Source organism: Prinia subflava, chromosome 5 (assembly GCF_021018805.1).
Source record: "Prinia subflava isolate CZ2003 ecotype Zambia chromosome 5, Cam_Psub_1.2, whole genome shotgun sequence".
Lineage (NCBI taxonomy): Eukaryota > Metazoa > Chordata > Aves > Passeriformes > Cisticolidae > Prinia > Prinia subflava.
The window spans coordinates 60,334,231-60,357,104 of NC_086251.1; the positions used below are offsets into that span (position 1 = coordinate 60,334,231).

At 45.6% G+C, this 22,874-nt stretch overlaps 2 protein-coding genes across 2 annotated transcripts in view; one reads left to right on the forward strand and one right to left on the reverse strand.

The window, feature by feature from the left end:
• Positions 1 to 3,002: 3,002 nt before the first annotated feature.
• Positions 3,003 to 18,579, reverse strand: SOCS4 (suppressor of cytokine signaling 4). The gene is made up of 2 exons (XM_063399652.1): positions 18,411 to 18,579; positions 3,003 to 12,086 (listed from the first exon to the last, which is right to left on the reverse strand). The coding sequence occupies exon 2, from the start codon at positions 11,984 to 11,986 to the stop codon at positions 10,676 to 10,678; it is 1,311 nt and encodes a 436-aa protein (XP_063255722.1). The 5' UTR covers positions 11,987 to 12,086; positions 18,411 to 18,579; the 3' UTR covers positions 3,003 to 10,675.
• A 39-nt stretch (positions 18,580 to 18,618) lies between these two features.
• Positions 18,619 to 22,874, forward strand: part of WDHD1 (WD repeat and HMG-box DNA binding protein 1) — a 28,696-nt gene continuing 24,440 nt past the window's right edge. Inside the window, exons 1-4 of the mRNA XM_063399653.1 lie at positions 18,619 to 18,671; positions 19,585 to 19,683; positions 20,628 to 20,739; positions 22,689 to 22,840. Of these exons, the coding sequence (XP_063255723.1) occupies positions 19,607 to 19,683; positions 20,628 to 20,739; positions 22,689 to 22,840 (341 nt within the window). The 5' untranslated portion in view covers positions 18,619 to 18,671; positions 19,585 to 19,606. The remainder of the gene's footprint in view (positions 18,672 to 19,584; positions 19,684 to 20,627; positions 20,740 to 22,688; positions 22,841 to 22,874) is intronic.

Sequence of the window (22,874 nt, forward strand, 5' to 3'; positions counted from 1 at the left end):
TGGTGACCTGAGAAAACCAGTCTGGTTCGGGACCGTGTCACACTCCTTCCCCCGGCGCTGCTTCAGCTAAACACATTCTGGGAAAACAACAAGACATGCTGCCAAAATAGCAGAGAGGACCAACTCCCCAAACAGGAGGCCTTCTCCCAGCTTTTAATGAAGTAACAGGAGGTAAAAACAACCAGTGCAGCGCTCTTTAAATATCTGAATAGCTCCTAATCACGCACATTGTTTCTGTAGAACACGTAGGTAGGAGCAAGGATTTCAGGATAAGACTCCAGCTAAACCATTGTGCTGAAGTGCAGTAAAAAATGAAATTACTCTTTCCCTCAGCAAACATTTCACCGAAGTTAGGGCTGCTGCTGCTAGGAATTATTTTTCTTTTAGACAATGTATATATTACACGTGTGCTAAAATGTATTTTCATAGTTAAAACCGAGCTGTAATTAGCAAATGAATTAAGTACACTTTTGTGGAGATCCACTCTCATTCGCTCACTGATTTGCAGTCAGTTGTTTGCAGTGACTCTCACTACTGACAGAAATTCAGACACTTTATCACATTTAGCCCATAAATGCAGAATCACAGAATACCCTGAGCTGGGAGGGACACACAAGGATCATCGAGTCTGGCTCCTGGCCCTGCAGAGGACAGCCCCAAGAATCCCAACACGTGCCTGAGATCCTTGTCCAATGCAAGAATTTAGTGTTTCCTTCAAAACAACTTCATATAAGAATGCTTATTTTTATTTTGAGATGAGTAAAGCACATTTTGATAAATTGGGCTGGCCACTGCCTGAGCTCCTCTCCTTGAGCCTTCACTTGTGGCCACTGTGGGATACAGAGGATTCGTCCATATGGACTTTTGGCCCAGCCTGGCATGGCCATGGACGTGTTCTGCTTTTAGAGAAAATCAAGTAAGTCTTGTATTAGAGCACAAGAAGGAGTTTTGGATGCTCGTGACAGTGCTCCAGCCAGCAGGCAATGGAGGGAAGTGTACATGGTTTTTTTGCTTTACTCCCTCTCACTGAGCATTTCAGGTTAAGGTGGATAAGACCTACTTGTGATTTCAGCTGTTACAGTATTAAATTTCATTTGCTAATGCCATATGTTATTTGTGTGCTAACAAATGTGCCATTTTTAGCTCATAAAGTGCTGAATGAATTTATCTGGAATAATTTCCACCCTAACATGGCCAAACATTTGGCAAACAAAGTTCTGAAGTGTGCCTTTGGGAGTTGTGTTTGATGACAGTGTGTGGGTATCGAAATAATTAGGAGTGCAGGCTGGGGGAAGGAGGACAGAAGATTACAGAGCAGGGACACAACTCATAGCTTGGGAAGCCCTTAAAGAGGTGACTCCAGTTCCTCAGTTTCCCTGCCTCCTCCTTCTGTCTCTTTCCTCCCCTTCCTTTTCCCCCTCGATAATCCTGCCTGTCTGGAATCAATAAAAGGAGCGCATCAGATAAGGCAAGGGATTATTTCCTTATGCTTTTGTATTATATGAAGCACGGTATCAAAGTGTTCCGTGCATCCTCCCAGCTCCTTGTGAAAGAAAGGATCCTTTTATTCCTTGGCTGGCCTTTTGTCTAGCCAAGAATCTGCCGCCCACTCAGGTAATTTGTACCAACAGATCCTACCTGTGGGAGCAGAAGATCCTGTCAGGAGGGAATACCCAGCAGAAACCAAGCATTGCTCATGAGAGAGGAAGGCTGGCTGGAAATGGGAGGAGAGCTGATTTTTTTTTTCAACTCCTTTGAGGAGGGGAAGACTTGGGAAGAGGCTTTTGCTCAAATAGGGAACTTTTAAAAATCTTCCCTTAATAAAAGTGTGTGTTCCTAGTGAGATGATGAAGTGCCTCATCTGCTGAGTGCTCAAACTCACACCCTCCCACTCAGTGTCTCCCTTGGCCATATCTTCCCCAATAAAATATTCTCCTATTTCCCCTTCACGTGTGCCCTCTCCTTGGGCACAGGAGCCAGATTCCTGGTGTACAAGGAAACCAGAGCCAGCAGCATCACACTGGGTATAATTTGTCTCAGGGAGTATAAAAATGACAGGAGTGTAAAAATGACAGGATGTCCCCGTGGCCAGCCCTGCGGTACCTTGGCGGCGGCGACATCTCAGGCAGCCTCCCTCCAGTCTGCTGCCAGAGGTTCTGCTGGGAAGAGAGGGACAAAAACAGCCTTCAGCTTGTCCTCAGCTTCCAGCTTGCCAGGTCAAAGCTGTCCAAAAAGCACCAGGGTGGAGGTTCTCATTCCCACTGCTGCGAGGTCATGGCCAGCCCCACAGAGAAGAGGCTCTGTTGCACCCCAGCATTGGTTTTTTTCCTTGCTCCAGCTTAACCCAGTTCCCCTCTCTTGCTCCTCTTTATCCCTTCCTGCTCCTGCAGACACCCTTTCCTCAGGCTGATAGCACCCTTGGTATGTTTGTTGCATGAGAGGTATCTGGAATAATACTATAATGCTGATAAAGAAATTAACTTTGGGGGTGTGTGGGTGGATAAACTTCTAATGTGCTAAAACCATCAAAAAAAATAGCCACAAACCTGAAATTACCTCGATTTGTGACTGTGCAAATGTCATATTTAATAGAGCTACTCCCTTTTCACTGCCCCACTGTTCATAAAGACCTTTCCTCCTTCCCCTGAGTCAGAGGATGAGGAGTTTTGGATGGCTCCAAACAACACAGCCATTGCTCAGATTGATTATTCTTGACTAAATTTGCTTATTTTTTTTCTTTCTCGGGCTTTAGATATCAATTAAAAGAACACAACTCTTTTGTCTTGTGTGTTGCTCCCCTCAAAATAATGAACTGTTTAATACACCAGAGGCAATTTCAAATTATCTAGTTTAATGAGGAAGGTTGTGACGGAAGATTTATTACCCTTTCTGATCTGCTAATGTATTTTCTCAACCATCCCAGCAGAACCAATCACTGTCTTTTCATTATACACTCTATTTTCAAGGGTTCATTAGTTGTAGACTAAAAATAACAGCGAAGGTCTCAATCTGAAAGCTAATCCAATTTTTTTTAATTGGAAACAAAATTTGATCAGACAACTTTCTAATCATAACAGCATCAAGACCCTTACTAGGTGTTTTGTCCAATTTGGAACTTCATTTGGCTACACATAAAGACCTGACCTAGAAATACAACCATGTAACTGCTAGGAAGGACAAACCCAGCTTTTTCCTGAAAAAAAAAAATCCCATGTCAGCACAAGCCATGAACTGTGGTCTAGTCCAATTGAAACACATTAAAAATAAAAGGTCTGGCAATGAACATGCTCATCTGAAACAAAAACAAGAGATGCTCTGAGTTACTGGCTCAACATCAGACTTAAGAAATAAGTAAGACTTCTCCCCCCAAAATAATTAAAAATAAAATCAAGGAAAATAAGATGGAAGAGCTTCTAGATAGCCAAACAATCTCCTACCTTGAATCTGGATTCAAATCTTTGAATTGGCCCTTCCCAGCAATGTTGGATTATAGGATGTAACATGGGCCCAGTGTTTTTCCTGCTGCATCATTTCGATGTGCAAGAACCACAGGAAAAGAAGAGGACAGGGAAGAGGGATCCATATTCCCAAGGCCCAGCTTTAGCAGAAGGACTCTGGCTTTGGCCCTTTAGATCTGACACCCTCTAGACCTGACATCCTTCCTGGGAAATGGTGGAAATTATCTTCTGGGAATGTTCCTCACAGAATCATGGAATGAGTGGGGCTGGAAGGGACCTTAAAGGTCATAACATTCCTGCCATGAGCAGAGACACCTTCCATTATCCCAGGCTGCTCCAAGCCCTGTCCAGCCTGACCTTGGACATGTTGCCAGCTTCTCTGTGCCAGGGCCTCCCCACCCTCACAGGAAAAATTTCATCTAATATCTCATCTAAACCTACTCTCTGTCAGTTTGAATCCATCCCCCCTTGCCCTGTCACTGTATGCTCTTCTAAAAAGTTCCTCTTCGTGTTTCTTGTAGGCTCCCTTCAGGTACTGGAAGGCCACAATTAGGTCACCCTGAAGCTTTCTCTTTTCCAAGCTGAACAATTCCAATTCTCTCAGCCTTTCCTCACAGCCCTCTGATCACATTGTGGCAACCACGGGAGCTGTGCTTGCTGCAGGCATCCCTCAGACTGGTCCCAAACCCACACTGTTCAAGGGATTCTCCACAGCAATAAAATATCTGGAGTGCCCACACAAGGCCGTCCATGGGGCAGACATTCCCAAAGGATCCCCACAGGAGGATGTTTGCAATGACCTGTCTGTGGGAAGGCTGGGCTGAGGATGTGTTTTGTCCAGATAACGCATCACCCAGACACCCAGGGGATTTTTAAAAGGGATATAGGGAAGTTATTGCACCTCCTGTCAGCCCCCCGCTATAGATTTTAGATGCATAAATTATATATTTATGTTCAAAGCTCTATTATTCATAGAGTTGAGTAAACAAGTATTGATTTTTACACTGCAGCACGGAGGAGTATTTGTAGCGAAGCAGAGGCTCCTCTTTCACCCTGGGCACCTCTGACCTCATCGGTGCTTCCTGAGCAAGGAGCATCCTTTAGCCAGGACGATCAAGTTTAGAAGCAGCTGCTGGGAATGGAAATCAATGTGCATTTCCTTCTCAATGGACACTTCCCACCCACGTGCGGGATGCGGGGCCAGACGGAGGGAAGGGAGGATGTGTGAAAGCATCTCAGCTCTCACAGCAGCCTCGGCTCTCCGCCTCCCGGGCAGCTGCCTGCGTGAACAGAGCAGAAAAAAAAGAGCTTGAATGCATTTTAAAAGCCATACTACGGCAGAGATCACGTTAAACCCTTTGTGAAGGGTCTGGCTATCAGTAGGTGAGCTTGTGTCAAGATTTCTCTCTATTAAATATTTATTAAATATATGATGCCACCATGCACATTTCGGGGTGGCAGGAAAAAAAAAGCCCTGTAACTGCATTTTCAAGTGCTCCATTGTTTCAGAGGTTAACCAAAATCACTTGCTTCATGGCTAACTTTGCTATATTGAATCAATGAACAAGTTCCTTATTGGATTTTTATTGCAGATAAAATTGACAGGGAAAATCACAAGGATATACTTAAAAATGAGAAGGAAATGTACGTTTACAATAAAAAGGTCTCTGAAGGTCTCTTGTTTCATAGGAAGGAAGCTGTCTTTATAGTGCATGAACTATAAAAAATGATTAAAACTGAAGAGAGACAGGAAGCTGATAATTTGATTTATGATCTTAATGGCTATGATTCATGAATAAATAATATAATGGTTTATGTCTCTCTTGTAAAAGAAGTAGAGAAGAGCAATTTGTCTAATAAATTACTTCAAAAATTACAGCTGAGTCTTGTTTGCCACGTTTGTTCTATTTAAAAAGAATGAGCGAGTATCTTATTTCTTATTACTTACTAGGACATTTGTTGTATTATTTATAAGAGTCAAAAACCTTAACTAAAAGCCACTCATCTCTGACCACAGTCTCCCATTAGCTTTAAATTCAGGAAAGAGAATAGGATTGATCACTAGATCAATAAATCTAACCTTGGATCTGACTAAAAGCTTCCTTTAACCTCCTTCCTCCTGTATCCTTTTTCAAAATTAAAGTATCCCCGTTTTTAATTATTTAAGAGCATGTCAATTTTATAGTAAGGCCCTATATGACTGCATCATACAAGGATTTCTTCTTTATACTGGAAGCCCAGCAGCATCTTTAAAAGGAAAGCATTTAAATCATGATAATTTGTTGGTTTGGTTTCCTTTAAAGTTGGATGTGCTGCTATAGATATAGATACCCTGCTCCAAATACAGCCTGGATTTCATCAAGACAAATGCTGAGAACAGGAAAATCGAGAAGAAATGTGTATTCCCAGTTATCAGACACACAAACCACCCCAAGCCCATCAATGAATCTGCTGGAGCTGAAGTTGCTCTGCATCGATGGCCCCCGGCCAACGAGTGACATTGTTACAGACCTGCAAAAAGTCATTCCAGGCAAAAGCAAACTCCAGAGGACACAATTAATGGGGACAGTGTTTAATTTTTATCTAAACCATCCCGTAAAAATAACTTGTAGTTTGCCTGACCATTTCCATCAAGAGCCTGACCATTTCTTCCCCGCCTTATATCAAAATAATTTATGAAAATCAGATCTTTTTTTCACCAGAAGCTGTTCACACCAATTCAATACACTCTGTTTCCACTGTGCTGCTATGGGACAACCTTCAAAACAATTCAAAGCACATCTTGCAGACAGAATTCCTGATGTACAGCTGGTTGGGTGCCTCAAAACACAGGAGCTGTGGCCAGAGTCACCTCTGGATTTATGACCTTGCTCAACAACTGGCCTGCTGCATAACCTTGGGCACATGGGGTTTGGCACATCTCTGCACCTTTCCTTGTTCCACTTGAAATCTTCATCCTGAAGAGTAGGGGATTTCTGTCTTGGCAGGATTTGGGCTGAGAACAGAGGCTGTGGACTCCTCATCCTGGGAAGTGTTCAAGGCTGGATGGAGCTTGGAGCAACCTGGAAAACCTGGAGTAGTGGAAAGTGTCCCTGCCCATGGCAGGGGGTGAAACTGCATGATCTGTAAGGTCCCTTCCAACCCAAACCATTCTGGGATTCTGTGATTCTAGAAAATGGAAGTTCTTACTCTGTTTTTGAGGCTAATTTTTAAGAGGGTTTCAAAACTGAATTCATGACTTGCTTGTCTTTGGGTCAAGGTGTTCTAAGGTGGTGCTGGAATGAGCAGCACTGATAGGACTGGTAATGACAGCAGTGGGAGGAAAACTTTAGGGTGACAGTTCTTGGCGTATTGTAAAACCAGTCCTACCAGGTTTATTTAAAATAGAGAGGGAAAAAAGAGGGGGAAAAAAGGTTAATGGATTTAAACAAAATAGACCTTTTGAGTTCTTCCATTTCTTAAAACATGTACAGTTCATGCCATGGATCTTGCACAGACTGCACGTGTCACACAACTCGGTGTCATGAGGGACAATTGTCACAAAGATGGACAAAAATCAGGAAAAAATAGTGGGAACCCTCATGAAATCCCATTTATCAATACTTTCCACATATAATTTCTCAAAACTAATGCAATTTACTGCCCCACAGTCCAAAGGCACTATTTTTGTGTGCCACACCTTCTTCCCCCAATTGCTGTATTATATAGGTCTCCTAAATTTGGAGTGCTCAAGATGTTTTTGGGGTAAGTGATGCATCAACTCATGTCAAAACAATGTAGGCTGCATCCAAAATGACGCTGAAATTCAGTGTGTTGGGGAATGATACCCCAAAAAAGGTTCTCTCCTGGTCTTTCACTTTGAAGGAAAAAAAAATCTTTGCTGATTTTGAAAATGATGATGGTCTTCAGTAACTTCTGAAATACAACTTTTGGTCAAAACCTAATGGTTTTGGTCCTGCCATAAAAATAATGCTAATCCTTATCTAAAATTATGCCCTTTTTGCACTAATTAGAAGTTTCTGAAAGAGAATTTTAATCAAGCAGACTGCAAGTATCTCTGAGGCCACTGCAGATCTTGAACCAGAAGCTCTTTCTTCGTACTGCAGCCACCCAAATCCCAGCCCACCATCCCACCATGGTGGGCACAGTGGACAAGAGCAGAGCAGTGATGATCCCTACTTTGTATCTGGAAAGTGGCAGTGACAGGGTAAAATAGACTTAGCAATATAAAGCTGCCCTTGATAAAATACAGTTTATGCAAAAGGCAATGAATGGAAGCAGCACAAGAGAAAAATTACAGAAAAACCAGGGTCATTTTTTTTTGACATCAGCCCCACAATTCCATTTGGATATGGAGGAGGGAGGATCTCAGCTGGGATAAGCCACTATAAGTGTATCAATAAAGCCACGCTGATTTATGGCAGCTGAGAATTCATCCTGGAGCGTGATCATCCATGTGTGATGCCATGGATTGATGTGTTAGCATTTTCTCCCTAGAGACTTTTGGTTCCAAACCTATTTAAAACCCAGAGAAAACAAACGGGCTGGTCTCTAGGCAGATGTCCCTGGAAATCTGTTTACATCATCACAGTGGCAGCAGCTCAGTGGAAAGGGTTTTATCTGCTCAGGTTAGGGGTAAGGGCAGGGTGGCAGCTCCCAGTGGAGTTGCACAGCAAAGTTCCCTTTGCAACTCCTGAGCTGCCACCTTGTAGGATGGATTTGATGTCCACAAATCTATAGGATTCTGTACAAGGTGAAATGAAAAGATTCAAATAGAAGTATTGCTTAGTCTGAGTTTACAATCTTGGAGCCAGGCTCTACAGCACTGTGCTCCTTGCCTGCACACAGATTCCCAAGGATCAGTGATGGGTCCTGTCTTGTTCAGCTTGTTCACCACCCTGGATGAAGGGACAGAGTGTTCCCTCAGCAGGGAACTGGGAGGAGTGGCTGACACACCAACAGGCTGTGCTGACACTCAGCTAGACCCAGCACAGGCTGGAGAGATGGGCAGGGAAGAACCTAAGGAAGTTCAAGCAGGACCCCCATATGCTGGGGAAGAATAACCCCAGGCTCCAGTCTGGGCTGGGGGCTGAGCTGCTGTGGAGAAGGAGCTGGGCTGGGCCAGCACTGTGTCCTTGTGGCCAAGGCCAATGGTATCCTGGGCTACATGAGGGAAAGTGTGGCCAGCAGGTCGAGGGAGGTGATCCTGCCCCTCTCCTCAGCCCTGGGGAGGGCTCAGCTGGGACTGCTGTGTCCAGTTCTGGGCTGCTTAGCATGAGAAATGCAAGGAATTACTGGAGTGGGCCAGTGAAGGGGCTGAGGGCACTGGAGCATCTCTCCTGTGAGGAGAAGTGACAGCTGAGAGGGGAACCAATCAATCCATACAAACACTTTAAGGACACGTGTGTCAGGAGGATGGGAACAGACTCTTTCCAGTGGTGCCCTGAGACAGGACAAGGAGCAACAGGCACAAACTGAAACACAGGGAGTTCCATCTGAATATGAGGAAAAACCTCCTTACTGTGCAGGTGATGGAGGCCTAGAATAGGCTGTGCAGAGACATTTTGGAATCTCCTACTCTGGAGATGTTCAAAACCCACCTGGATGTGATCCTGTGCTTGAGCAGGGGGCTTGGATGAGATCCTCTCCAGAGCTCCCTTCCAACCCCAACCATTCTGTGATAGCCTCACCCACAGGTCAATGCTGATAGGATCCTCCCCATGCATGAAATGAAACACATTTGTAATTCAGCAGGCTTGGGGCTCAGTTTCAAAAGCATTTCGAGAGGATACAAAGGCTCCCTGTGGCCAAAGGAGGGGAAACAATGTGGTTGTTGGAGTTACAATTACACCATCTCACATTCTTTTGGCAGAGGACTTCTGGGCCCAGTTTGGGCGAGGAGATAAAACACACGCAGGGAACAGAACTGCAGGTCAGGGCTGCACCTCCTGGAGCTGCCAGCCTGGAGCTTCCTGCCTGAACCCACATCCACTGAGTCTCGTGGGATTCCACCAACAGCTCAGCAGCAGATCTGCCTACCCATGTAATGCAAGTAATGCTTTTAGGAGCATTATCCATGCATGGTTTTCCCGTACACGGAATTTGGCAGGAAGCCATTCGACCGAATGCTTCACATTGCAAGAAAAATCAGCAGGCTTGCTTTCTTTTTTAACTATACTCATTTAAAAAACCAACCCCCCTACTAATAAAGTAGGAAAGTTATTCACCATCACCTCAGGCTCGACCATGCAGAATCAGATTGTTAAATATGCAGATTTTTAAGGAAATATCTTCCTTGCCACCCTCCCACCCTGTGCTTAATCATTTAAGCAGTGGCAACTCCTAGAGCAAAAACTGGGTATTTCATATAAAGCAACAGTAACACAGAAACAGAGTTCCCAAGTTCAAGCCCCATCTATCATCAGTAACTACATGATTATCTCTTCCAGACACTGATCAAATCCCAGTTTATGAGCAGTTTGCTTTTTACTGCTATTATACAAAATGAAAAGCTCTTCCAGAACCCCGCTGCTCTGACGACGACGAGTCTTCCTCCTCACCAACTAAAATCTTTTCAGGACCAGTTTATACATGTTTGTTCCTGCCCTGAGTGTTGTCCTTAACTTGAATTGTTTTTCCTCTCCCTGGTATTTAGTCCCCTGATATATTTATAGAGACATCATATCCTCTTTCAAACTTCATTTTGCTTGGAATAGTAATGTTAGAAATAGACTGATGAATTTACTGCAGTGGATAGGGACGGACAGACTCACACACACACAGAGGCTAGAGCACTCATTTTAAAAGAAATGCAGAAAATACAGATGAGTCAATCTTTAGAGTTAACCGTGCATTATTTCAATCATGTCAGCAACACGTGTCAACTACAATAGAAAAGACAGATCAAGTTCAAAACTGATTTTCAGGGGGTTTTAGCTCTAACGACTATCCATCTATAGAAATACCAGAAAGCCTACCTGGAATTCTATAAAACTCTAGCCTAGGGACCGTACCAAAAGCCCACAATGAATATAATTTCTAAAAAAGAGAGCTGTGAAGACTCAAAAGTACATTTAAACAGAGACTAGTTTGGGTGGTAAATAATATGCAGAAAAAGAAAAAAATAATCAAGTCGCTATTTAAAAAAAATCCTAGAAGGAAAAGAGATTGAATGTTCTAGTGTCTGTTTGGAGAAATTTTTTGCACAAAAATATTTTCTAGCTTTGCTGCTCTGGTACATCAATCCTGAGCACTCTAACTTTTGACTTATAATGATATTCCTTCAGATACAGCTTCACCGAGGGAGGAATGGGAAGTGCATCAATACCATCATAAGTTGTACAGTTGCAAATGACCGTTCTACATATATGCTGGAGAGAGAAGGGAAAGGTCCTGTTCAGGGGCGTGGACAAAAGTGGTTCAAAGAACATACAGGAGCTCGGATCCTTGTAGTGTTCTAGGAGTCCTGTGATGTCAGGAGAATGGAAGACACAGGGATCGTGGGCATCAAAGCTGAAGTTGTGATTCCACTGCTCTATCCGGGCGTGGAGGGAGCGACTGTAGCGCCTGAAGCTCACGGAAAACAAATAGTCCTCCTGGGCAGAGTCTCGCAGCAGGAACGTTCCCTCCGGCTTTCCTTCCAGCAGCGCCTCAGCCGCGTATTTATCCATGACCCCCCAGTAGCAGGGGTTGTTATTGATCTGGAGGAGGTCTGGCACTAGGCAGTGCACATAATCAATCTGGGTGTGGTACTTTGGAGGCGTTTCCATCCGTAGCAGCTCGTCATCCGTTTCCCACTTGGGCTTGTTCCGCTTTCGAGAACTCGTGCACAGAGTTACGACTTCATCGTCGGAGTCCATGTCGCTCTCGTCTCGACTGCCCCTTGCCACCTTACCTGTCCCCAGCTCAGGCCTGGGGTCACCCCGAGAGGAACTGCTGTCGGTGAAGTCACAGGACGGCGAAGGAGAGTCCATTCCCCCATTGGCAATCTCCTCGTCTCGCAGCTGATCCTCCCTGTCCTCGTGCTGGGATAAATCAGCAATTATCCATTCTTCTGCCTTTGGGCTTATGGGAGCCGTGTGCCTTTTGATCAGGTGCCACCGGAAAGCCAGCTCGGAGCGCGGCGGGAAAGGACACTTATCCAGCATCAGCTCGCTGATATGGATTTTCCTTTTGGATGGCAGTCCGGAGGCGTGCCGGCTGCTGCAGTTCTTTATGGGGAAGCACTGACCCACAGCATCCTGCAGCTTCTGCTTGAGAGAACGCCCTAAAAACCTGTGGCCACAGGACCGGTCCAGATCCAGCTCGATGGACGAGCAGCTGTACTTCCTCTCTTGGCTCCTCAGATTAGCCCCCGACCTTCCTGCAGCGCTCGCTGTTTCGGCATCAGGACAGTGCTCGTTTTTCTTGGACCAGGAGAGCTTCTTCCCACTCCAGACATACCCATCCTTTCTGTCTGCGCTTCTGCTGCGGCTGCTCTTGGGCCTCACATCGGCGTTTTTCGCGCTGCTGTCCTTGTTCTCTGCCATCGTGACAGCTTTGCCTCACAAGCTGCCAGGAAGTGCTCACTGTGCTTCTTGGGGGGTTTTCTACATAAGGAAGCTTCCTCGAGGCACTTTCTGGAAATATCTAAGGGAAAAGGAAACACAACTCAGTTAAATGCTATGCACACACACCATACAACAGCAGGGCTGGTGGATACAGGACAACAGCGACAATTAATTGCTGACCATGTAAAAATCATGGGGTTGAGGTGAATTCTGTAGCACACCCCACAAATACCAGCCCGATCCCAAAAAAAGCTCTCTTAACCCTTCCTTGGGAAAAGCATCCTCCAGAAAAACCACCTTGACATATTTGTTGAGTTTTCATTCTGATTATGCAGCAGAGCAGAACGTCTTAGGTGTTGGCAGCCCCATTGTGCCAGGGCCTATTTCAACAGGGAACCCTTCCTGGGGCAGGTGATACTGCTTTAGCTGTTTATGGAGCAAATTCTGCATCTCTTCCAAATAACCTTTCAAGAAGGAACAAACCAGAACAGAAACAAGTAGGTCAGAGTACAAAGAGCTACTGTACCTAGATGATATGCCTGTTTGCTACTAATCCACAGGGTGGGATGCCAGAGATCTTTTTCTTAACTGACACTTTTGGGTCACTTTCGGGATAAAAAAAAAAAAAACAAACCTAAATTTTATCAGTCACAGATTCTGTCAGTTTGTGAAAGCTGTTTTCCTGTGCCTTTTCAAAGGAAGGGAGCTAGGAAATACTGAGGCCCTAAGGGATTGAAATATCTGGGGCTTTACATACTGAAAAGGATTAAAACAATCCAGCCCCTTACTAAAAGCAATTTTAAAAGGCTGTGAAAGATGGAACTGCTTATTACTCATTAGAGAAGGAAGTTTACATTATTAAAATCAGTGTTGCTTTGAGACCTACGGTTGCTGATTTCATTTTCTTTTGTTTCCAAAGGTATATTGAATTCTCAAACAGATAAGAGGTTTCCTTTTGACTGCTGCACTTTGAAAAAAAGAAGATGAAAAAAATCCTCTTTTGATTACTCAGTTGAAAGTGGAGCAGGATTTTTTCAAGATACATAGATAGCAATATGGTATGGATGCTATACCCCCTGAGGCATGGCAGGATGTAGAAATATTTCCCATCACTTATCATAATCAGGATATTCTATGATTCTGTGATGCTTCTGCACCAGAACCGTGCACAGCTCCTCTGTTGCACTAGGGGTTTTTTTTGGTTGTGGGTTTTTCTGTCGTGGTTTTTTGGGGGGTTGGATTTTTTTACAACTAATTGACATGGTAAATACTAAGCAGGAAAAGAAAAGGGCATCCACTTCCTCTCTCCATTCAATCCATTCTCATCATCAGGATTAGCCAGCATGACACAACCTCTCTGCAGTCCCCCGGGGCTGCGCAGGCTGAGTTCGAGCCTCTGCTTTCAGTAAAAGAACAAGACAGCCTTGCCAAAAGGCTCACATGCAATCTGTGGGCCAAATGCATCCCAGATGGAACTTTCACCCAGGAATTTTTCACATTGCATTCCTTATTTAAAACTCACAGACCTGTGAGCTGTGGGGGAAAGGAAAAGGCTGGGGAAGGGAGGAGATACTGAAATGTAGAATGAAGGTAAGATAGGTTCAATATTGGAAATATGTTGGGAAGAAAAATGGCATTAGAGCAATGCAGATGAATATCACCTCACTGGTACCAGGAGGAATCACAGGAAAGAGTCCATATTTCAGCAATTACAAATCAAAGATTAAACTAAAGATTTCTTTTTCTTCTCTCAGGGTTTTGCGAATTGCTTTTCAGTGAAAGCATGGCAAGACACAATGAAGACAGGAGAAAGGAAACATTTGCATATGAGACTCCAAACATCTTTATTTAGACCGGGATTCATTGATTGCTTTTGGAACATTGATATTTTTTATCCAGAAATACCTAGAATGGAGCACTGAATTTTCTCCACAATTCAAAAAAAAAAAAAAAAAAAAAAAAAAAGAAAGCAAGCAAGCAAGCAATCTCATTTACCCTGATGATAATCTGAAGTCATTGAAGACAAAAAGTTTTAGATTCACCCTGTAGTAAAATACATTAATTGTCTATATATGGGATTTTTAATTGGACAGAGAGATATCACTGAGGTTGCAAAGTCAAGTACTTAAAAATTAGGATGTGACAGTTTGTAATTGCTTTTGAAACCTTCAATTATCTCATTCTGCTCATCCAGCCCATATAAGGAATAAGAACATGCAGAAGATGGGCTTTTAATTAAAAACTGCAAAACATACAAAACCCAGAAGTGCCTGTTATCTCCTAACTTCAGCCTTCCAACTGAAAGAAGCTTGGGTTTTATGGAATTTCTGGGCTGCTGTTGTACTGAGCTGTAAAGCCACCTTCTCCTTTGTACCTTTCTCCTGTCATGAATCATTAGTGGTACCTGAACCCTGCAAGAGAAGCTGGGGAAGCAGCACGTGATGCTGCAAAGCCACGCACCATTAGCCAGAGCTGCTTCCCTGAGGTTTGGAGGGCTGCTGGAGCCCAGGCGCCGCTTCCGCCACGTCAGAGCAGGAATTGCTAATCAGACACAACACTAGAGCCGTGAAAAGAGCAGGGAACAGATGAAGAAAAAGGGGATGTCCTCCTACTAAAGCCAGGTCTGAACCTGACCGTGTGTTACAAAGGTCTGTGCCTCCCAAATCCCAATGCCTGGCATTACAGCGAGGGATCACACCTTCACACCCCTCTGCATCAGTGATTCACAGCCCCACCAATAGAACGGGGACCAGAAATAATTAAAGTGCCAGAAAGAAAAAGCCATAAAGGGCAGAGAAGGCATTCAGTGCTCTATTACCACTTGGGGCCATCCATCTAAAGCAGCTCTTCCTTTCACTGCGGCATCCAAGGGAAATGCCACGTACTTCCATTAAGGGCTGGAGTGCTGCTGGGAGAGCAGGACAGGAGGGCAAGGATAAAAGAGAGGGAACACAGAGTGTACTTTTCCCCAGAGGGGAAGGTTAAATGGAGGAGCCCAGCGCTGTGCAGCTCACACGCATCAGGTCTGAGCTCCTTTTGGGAGGATTAATGAGCGTCCTGCCTGCAAAAGCCTCGGCCTGCACGGGGACACCTCAGGCATCTCCCATGATGGCAGATTTGACAAAACCCTTTTGCTGGAAACCCTTTCCTCAAAGGAAACAGCAAAGATAAAGACACATGGGGGGATGAGCAGAGTTCACTTTGGGCCACAGAGCCCGGCTGGTAGTCCAAGGTTACCCAACACTGTCACAGCCACAGTCCCTGAGGACAGGCAGAGAGCTGAGTGGCTTTTGCTGTTGGTTTTGTGCTGTGCCCAGCTCCCTCCTTCAGAGGTTCCTCTCTCCTGTCTGCACACAAAGTGCTTTTTCTTTCACAAGCTCAACCCTGAGACTTCAAGGCCAGACTAAAATCCATGTCCAGTTGCTGTTTGGAGGGATAACAACATTCCCTCCTAGCCAGGGGTAGGCTGCAACCCACAGCTGTGATCAGACAGCGACAGCCTCACCATATGTCTGATCAATAATGCCAATACGGAATCAAAACCATAAATGTTGACAGCCTTTATTTATTTATTCAATTAATACTTGAATACTGAACTGCTTTAACCAGATACTCATGTTCTGAGCTGCTGGATCCCTGCCTCTAGCCCAGCAGTCCTCTCCATCAAGCTGCTTCCCTTTCTGTATAAAGAAGGAGCAGATGGTGGGGGGTCTCCAGCCCGACCTCCCACTTGGAATGGGATTGCTGCCAGCGTGGGCTCAGGGGAGCCAGGGCATGGCCTGGCCATGGCCTGAAAACTCCCAGGATGAAGGTCCCACCACCTCCCTGGTGCTCCCACGCTGCACAACCTTCCTAGGAAGCACTTGGAAAGTTTTCTGTCCAAGCACACGAAGCGTCTCTGTATTGTGCCTCTAATTAAACAACAAAAGAAGGCTCACAAAGAGCAATGAATCAATTTTGGAATTATTATGGAAGTTGATTTTGTAGAGCTGATAAAATCCTGAGAGAGAAGAGCAAGCTGAAATAAATTGGAGCGCTTTTTCTTTCATAACTTACATAAAAGTTATTTTAAAACAAAATCTCACTGGTCACAAGCTGCTTTCATTAATTTCACCCGATCAGATTTTGGCCACAAGACCACATTTTAAAACCTGACCTTCCCAACCTATTAAGGATAACAATAAATCTCAATTCCTCCATCTTAAATTATTTTTCTTCAGTTTTGGCTTTACTTTGATTTATGATACCATCTAAAAATACCTAAGCTTGACTCCGAAGGCCTTTACAGCAAATTAAAGCAATTATCACACATACACACAAAAGAAAAAGACTTTCTAAAGGTACCATTGGCAACCTAAATAATTCTTCCTTGGAAATACACTGATTTATCCCTGGAAGTGCAGGAGGAGGGGGGCCATGCCCAGCTAACCCCAACACGGGGGATATTTTATTCACTCCCAGGAGGTGGAACTGAGCTGGCAGCAGGTGCCAGAGGTGAGGGCTGCTCGTATGTCCTGCCTTAATGAAGCTCTGCTCATGTGTGACAGGAGAGATGCAGGCAGCGCTTGGCAAGCCCGGCAGCCTCTCTGGCACTAAATCAGTGAGAGCTTTATGGTCCATGACCAACACTCCGTGCTCCACCCAGAAACCGAGCAGAGCAGCGATTCCCGGCTCCCGCCCCGCTCGCAGCCACTCACACCTATTCATCAAGCCAGCAGCAGCCCCAATTCCCGAGCGGATTTAAAGGATAACTTCGCATTTGGTGCCGTGTCACTTCGGACGCGACAAAGCCACAGTGCCTGCAGTCCCTTGGACGAGTGACACGGGATCCTGACACCCCCCTGAAAAACCTCCCCCAATTTTCCCGTGCTGTTCAAAGAGTTATCCCAGCAGGCAGCACCTCCAGACAAGGAAATCAGTTGCTACATAGAACCGAATGTAAAAAGGCTTTTATACTGCAAAACACTTTAGGTGCAGTTTCTATCACAGCCTCCGAAAATTAAAGTGATTAAGAAAAATAAACACATTTGACAGGCATTTGTCTCCATCCCAGGCAGCGGCTTGCAGCAGGAATAGCTCGGTCTTCCCACTCATCTGATAAGCAGTTCAGCTCCGAATCATTTCTCTAGAACACATTATCCTCGCCAGAAATCACGATTTACTGAAATATGTAGGATACACCCATGGAAAACATGTCTCTACACAGCTTCCACGAGGTTTAATAATGAAATCCGGCCATATTTCTATAATTTTTTTTGAAGAAGTGTGCTTGCTTTGTAATCCTGTCACTTATTCATTCATGAAACTAGCAGCAAAGTGAGTGTTAGAGAAAAGCACATTTCCAATACAAATAAATCACTCTGCTCACCCCAACCACCAATAACCCCGCTGCAGAGCAAAACTGAAGATAAAAGGGCTTTGCCTGGAAGCAATTTTTTCTTAGAAACAGGAATAAACTGGGCCAGATCGTTAAGGCTACATAAAGGGAAGACAGATAATGCTGTTTTTTCCTCTTTATTTCAGGTATGTTCAATTCTAGCATTTTTTTTAATCCTTCAAGAGATCAGCCAGGATGCTTTCTTCCTATTTTTCAGCCAAAAAATTAAAAAACAAACCGACCAAGCAAACAAACAAACAAAAGCTCAATGATTTTTGCAGTGCAATCACTACCTGCCTGACTACCACTGCTGTCAGCTCCACCTCGCACACGCATCAGGATGGCTGGAATTCCAGAGTAATTCCATAATGACCGTCAGGATTTCCAAAGGGGTTTGAGCCCGCGGCTGGGCGAGCGCAGCCCCGCGCTGTTTCTGGGGGTGATGCCCAAGGGGGTGAAGGGCACAGCCCCTCGTTTGGGCTCTCCCTGCCGTTCCTCTTTGGGAGCTGCCATTAAATCCATCTACAGGAGGATAAACAGGGAATAGCCGTGCCCTATTTGTGTTAGGATACAAACGCCGGGCACGGGGTTTTTCAGAGGAGAAGCAAGCGGACCGAAGCCCCAGAGCGAAGACCCCGGACCGAATCCCCGCGGGTGACAGGAGACCTGAACGCCCTCGGTGACAGCAGACCCCGAGCCCTGCGGGCACCGGCAGCGGCTCAGCCCCGGGCCGAGCCCCTCGGTGACAGCAGACCGAGTGTCCCCCGGTGACACGGCTCAGCCCCGGGGTCCGGGTCCCCCGGTGACAGCAGACCCTGCACCGAGTCCCCCCGGGGCACCGAGCACCGCGGTGACAGAGGGCGGGCGCCAGGCCAGCCCCCGCCGGTGCCAGGACACCCGGCTCGGAGCCGGCCGGTGACTGACCGGGCCGCAGACCCCGAGCCCCCCGGTGCCGGGAGACGCCGATATCCCCAGCAGCGCTGCTCACCCCCGCCTGCCGCCCCTCAGCCCCCGGCCCCAACTCACGATGGTGCGGCGGGCGCTGCCCGCGGGGCCGGCGCTCTCCGCCGGCTCTGTCCCCGGCCGGGTGCCGGCGGTGCGGGCGGCTCGGCGGGCTCGGCGCTGGCAGCCGCGGCCCCTCAGCCGGCCGCCGCCGCCATCCCCGCCGCCGGGGCCGCCCCGCTCCCGCCCCGGCCCCGCCCGGCGCTGACGGCTCGGGCCCAGCCCCGTGAGGGCGGAGCGGCGGCGGCGGGCGCGGGAAGGCTCGAACGGGCGGCGGGGCCGGCGGTGAGCGGCGGGAGGGAGGGAGGGATGGATGGATGGATGGTGGGTACGGCCCCGGCGAGACCCCGAGGGCGGTGCGGGACCTGTCCGGAGCGGGGGCAGCCGCGGGAATGGAGGTCCCTGCTGGGGCCGGCGGGCGGCTCGTCTGGCCTGCCCTGGGACGGCCGAGGGAGAGGCCCCGGCGTGCCAGGCCCCTGCGGGCCTCGGGAGCCCGGGCCTCATCCCTGCGGTGTCCCCATCCCTACGGTGTCCCCATCCCTGCGGTGTCCCCATCCCTGCGGTGTCCCCATCCCTGCGGTGTCCCCATCCCTGCGGTGTCCCCATCCCCACGCCCCTAGCCCCCAGTCCCCCTCCCCACGGTGTCCCCATCTCCCATCCCCGCGATATCCCCATCGCGGAAATGTCGCCGTCCCTACAGTGTCCCCATCTCCTACCCCGTGACCTCATCAGCATGTCGTTCATCCCTGCAATGTCCAATGTCCCCATTTCCTATCCCCATGTCTTTTTCCTGATGCCCCCATCCCTATGGTTCCCCCTAACCCTGTGTCCCCATCCCTGCGATGTCCCCATCCCTGCAGTGTCACCATCCCTGCAGTGTCCCCATCTCCTGCCCCCGTGACCTCATCAATGACCTCATCCACTCCCGTGTCCCCATCCCTCTGATGTCACCATCCCTGCAGTGTCCCCCTCTCCCATCCCCATGCTCGCCTCCCAGCAATGTCCCCATTCCCATGTCCTCATCCCCACAGTGTCCTCATCTCCCATTCCATGTCCTCATCCCCCTGCTGTCTCCATCCCCACAGGTGGCTTAGCGGGTGGGTGTCCCAGCAGCTCCCACCTTATCCCTTCTATCTGATGCTCTTCCTGAAATGTTTCTTTTTAATTAATGTGATTTCTCCTCTTTTTTCCTCCCCAGAAGCAGACAGGTGGGAGCAAAGATGCCCTCGACGCAGAGGCCAATGCGGTACGGCCACAGCGAGGGACACACCGATGTCTGCTTTGATGACACCGGCAGGTAACACCCCACTGCCAGGGACAGAGAGAGGGATGGGCTGTTTGCTGTTCTTGTTCATGCATTCCCAGGAGTTTGGTATTAGGAAAAATTTTGTCACTGAAAGAGTGGTCAGTCATAGGCACAGCTGCCCAGGGCACTGGTGGAGTACCCATCCCTGCTGGGATTTAAAAGCCGTGTACATGTGGCACTTGGGGACACAGCTCAGCGGTGGCCTCAGCAGTGCTGGGGGAATTGTTGGACTCGATGATCTGAGAGGACTTTTTCAGTCTTAATGATTCAATAAGTTTCTATATTATCCACTGCTGTGTGAGATACTGGGATAGATTTATGGCCTGGCATGGTCCAAGAAATCATTTGGGTTTTGCTTGTGCTGTGTGACAAATTTAGGTGCTCTGAGTTTAGAAGTGATTGATTTGTAACTTAAATGTAAGCATATATATATCCCCATGTACATATATAGTAAGTATTATATATATATAAACTCTATATGCACATTATATGGGAGTGACTTCATAGATTTTAGCAGAAATCAGTGTAGTGTGGGAGTAAATACGTTTATGTATGCACTAAGAAATCAAAAATATAGTTGGAGGAATGCAATATTGGCATTGCTATATTTTCATCTCTTCCTTGTGCTAGTTCTTGGATGTATAAATACAAACTATATATTTAGTATTACCTTTTTATAGACTGAAAGGTAAACTAAAAAAAACCCAAGCCCTCTCAAAACAAACTCAAAGGATACACCTTGTGTACTGGTTATGGTTAAAGTCCATATTATTTTATTCCTTTCTTAAATTCATTATCATTGCAAAGACTGTTCATAAGAAATGGTCTGGTAACAATCCCTTGAAACCACAAAAAGCCTCGTTTGGCATCACAGCCAAATGCTTAAAAAAGGCTGCAGACTCCTGGATGTTAACAAATCCTGTGTCTTTCCACAGCTGCATTGTGACGTGTGGCAGCGATGGAGATGTGAGGATTTGGGAAAACCTGGATGACGATTATCCAAAGACCATTAACGTGGGAGAAATGGCCTTCTCCTGTGCTCTAAAGGTAGGGCTGTTAACACAGCTCCTCACAGTTGTGGATCTTCCTGCAGTTTGTGGATCTGCCAGCTCAGGGTTGCTGCTTCTGTGGGTAACAATAAACAAGAGTTACCTCTGACAATTCATTCTGCCCCCTACACAGCTGTAGAGGAATTATCACTCATACTAAACTTTTGTCATGGTTTTTCCCCTCCTCTTCCTTCAATTACATTAATTTCTGACTTTGATCTCCTCTCTGAGAAACAAACCCAGCAGATTAAGCTAATTATGCAGTGAACTTTTTAGGCTCTTTCAGTGTTTTCTCACCATGTGAGTTGCAAGAATTTTCCCAGCATAGGATGTGATCATCAGGTATTAGGAAGAAAGCCAAGAGGTTGTTTTATGTGGGCCCGTGTTAAAGTCCAAGGAATTATAATCTGTATTAATCAAAACTTGTTCTCACAAAGTGAGTAATGGTTTGGTAACACTTTCTTTGTAATAATTGGTTGATGTTTCACTCTCAGAATTGTTGTTTGGCCTAAAGATGCCTCTGACCCTGTGTCCCTAAAGTGAGAAGAGGATTTATATAATAGAAAATGAATTCTTTTTACTCTGCATGTTCATGTGTTTAGCTTGAGAATGGTCACATTATTTCCTTCATGTCCAATTTTTTTGATATTACATTAATCATAGTGGGTCTAAAATATTGTCTTTGTGGCACTTTTAGAAGAGAAGACTTCCAGAAGCCCACATCACTTCTACAAATATTGTGTATTTAACCTGGCAGTGATAAAGAGAAATTTTAAAATTGTTTTTCAACTACTTGTGATTTTGTAGAGGACTAGGAAAGAGGAAATAAATGAGTATTAACATTTTTGTATTGCATTTTAAGAATTATAATTGGAAGTTTTATTCAGATATACTGCCTTAATTGAATCCTCTTTCTTAGGACCTTTTTAACATACCTTATATATCTATTCCTCAATACTTGTAAAGTCTATTTTCATCATTGATTTTTAGAGTATTTTGCTGTGGATTTCCATCACATTAATTATTGTTTCACAAACCAAGTGAAGTGACTTGAGTGGGTTCTCTCAGCAAATCAGTGGCAGAGCCAGAAATTGCTAAAACTATTATGGAATAGATGAGGAAAAATCCTGGGGAAAATTAAAAAAGGTGCTCTAGTTTTGAGGGATGTTTTCTTTTTAAACAGTGGGAGATTTAAATGTCAGAAAATCCTTTTTTCAAAAATTACTCTTCATTAATGAAAAGTCATCGGGGACTATTCTGAGATGTTGATGTAATCTGGGTAAGAAATCTAATATCTTATTTTTTTAGGTTATTCACTACTGACTGCTGCTTCCTTTACCTTCAGGATTTTTACTAGAATTTTACACACCTTAACAAAAAAAACCCAACCACAATACTGCCTCCCCCTAAAAAGTACACACAATAAAAAAGAAAATAAGGCATTTCTTTATATTTATTTTGAAGTTTTACTGCTGTGTACAAATGAGGAATAGTATTGTCACTTGAAGAGGTATTATTTTCCAAATATGGGATAATTATTTCTTTTGTTTTGCACGTTTTAAAATCTAGATTATTTTTTAGTAAACATCTGCCTTCTGTTTTCTGCAAAGAACTGAGCTATAATTTGTGAGCTCATCTTTCCCTGGTGGCATTTAACTGAGAATTCCAGTCCAAGGGTGCCCTCTCCTGATGCTGCAGCAGATGAATCTAAAGAGCATGCAAGTTAGTTTGGTTAAAGTGATAAATTATTAAAGTTACTCTGCTTGTCTGTATTTTTGGGCAGAAAATATATAAGTTAACGAGTATTTCCCTTACTACTCTTGCTGTCAAACCTTTTTGGAGTGAATAAAGTCAATCTGCCAAAATATTTGGGACATCAGAGCGGGATTTTTGTCTCTGTGGCATGAAGTGTTTTGACTGAGAGGTTTTATGCTGGTTTATTGTCAGGGTGGAAGGCTGGTCACAGCAGTCTCCAACAACACCGTGCAGGTGCACACATTTCCCGAGGGAGCTCCGGACGGGATCCTCACCCGCTTCACCACCAGTGTCACCCATGTCACCTTCAGTCCCGATGGCACCAGGGTGGCTGCTGGAGCCAGGTGATGTTGGGGAGAAGCTCTGCTGCCCTCCAAA

Bases quoted from the DNA above. Each gene is read 5' to 3' on its own strand.
- SOCS4 (XM_063399652.1), bottom strand. From the start codon at position 11,986: ATGGCAGAGAACAAGGACAGCAGCGCGAAAAACGCCGATGTGAGGCCC.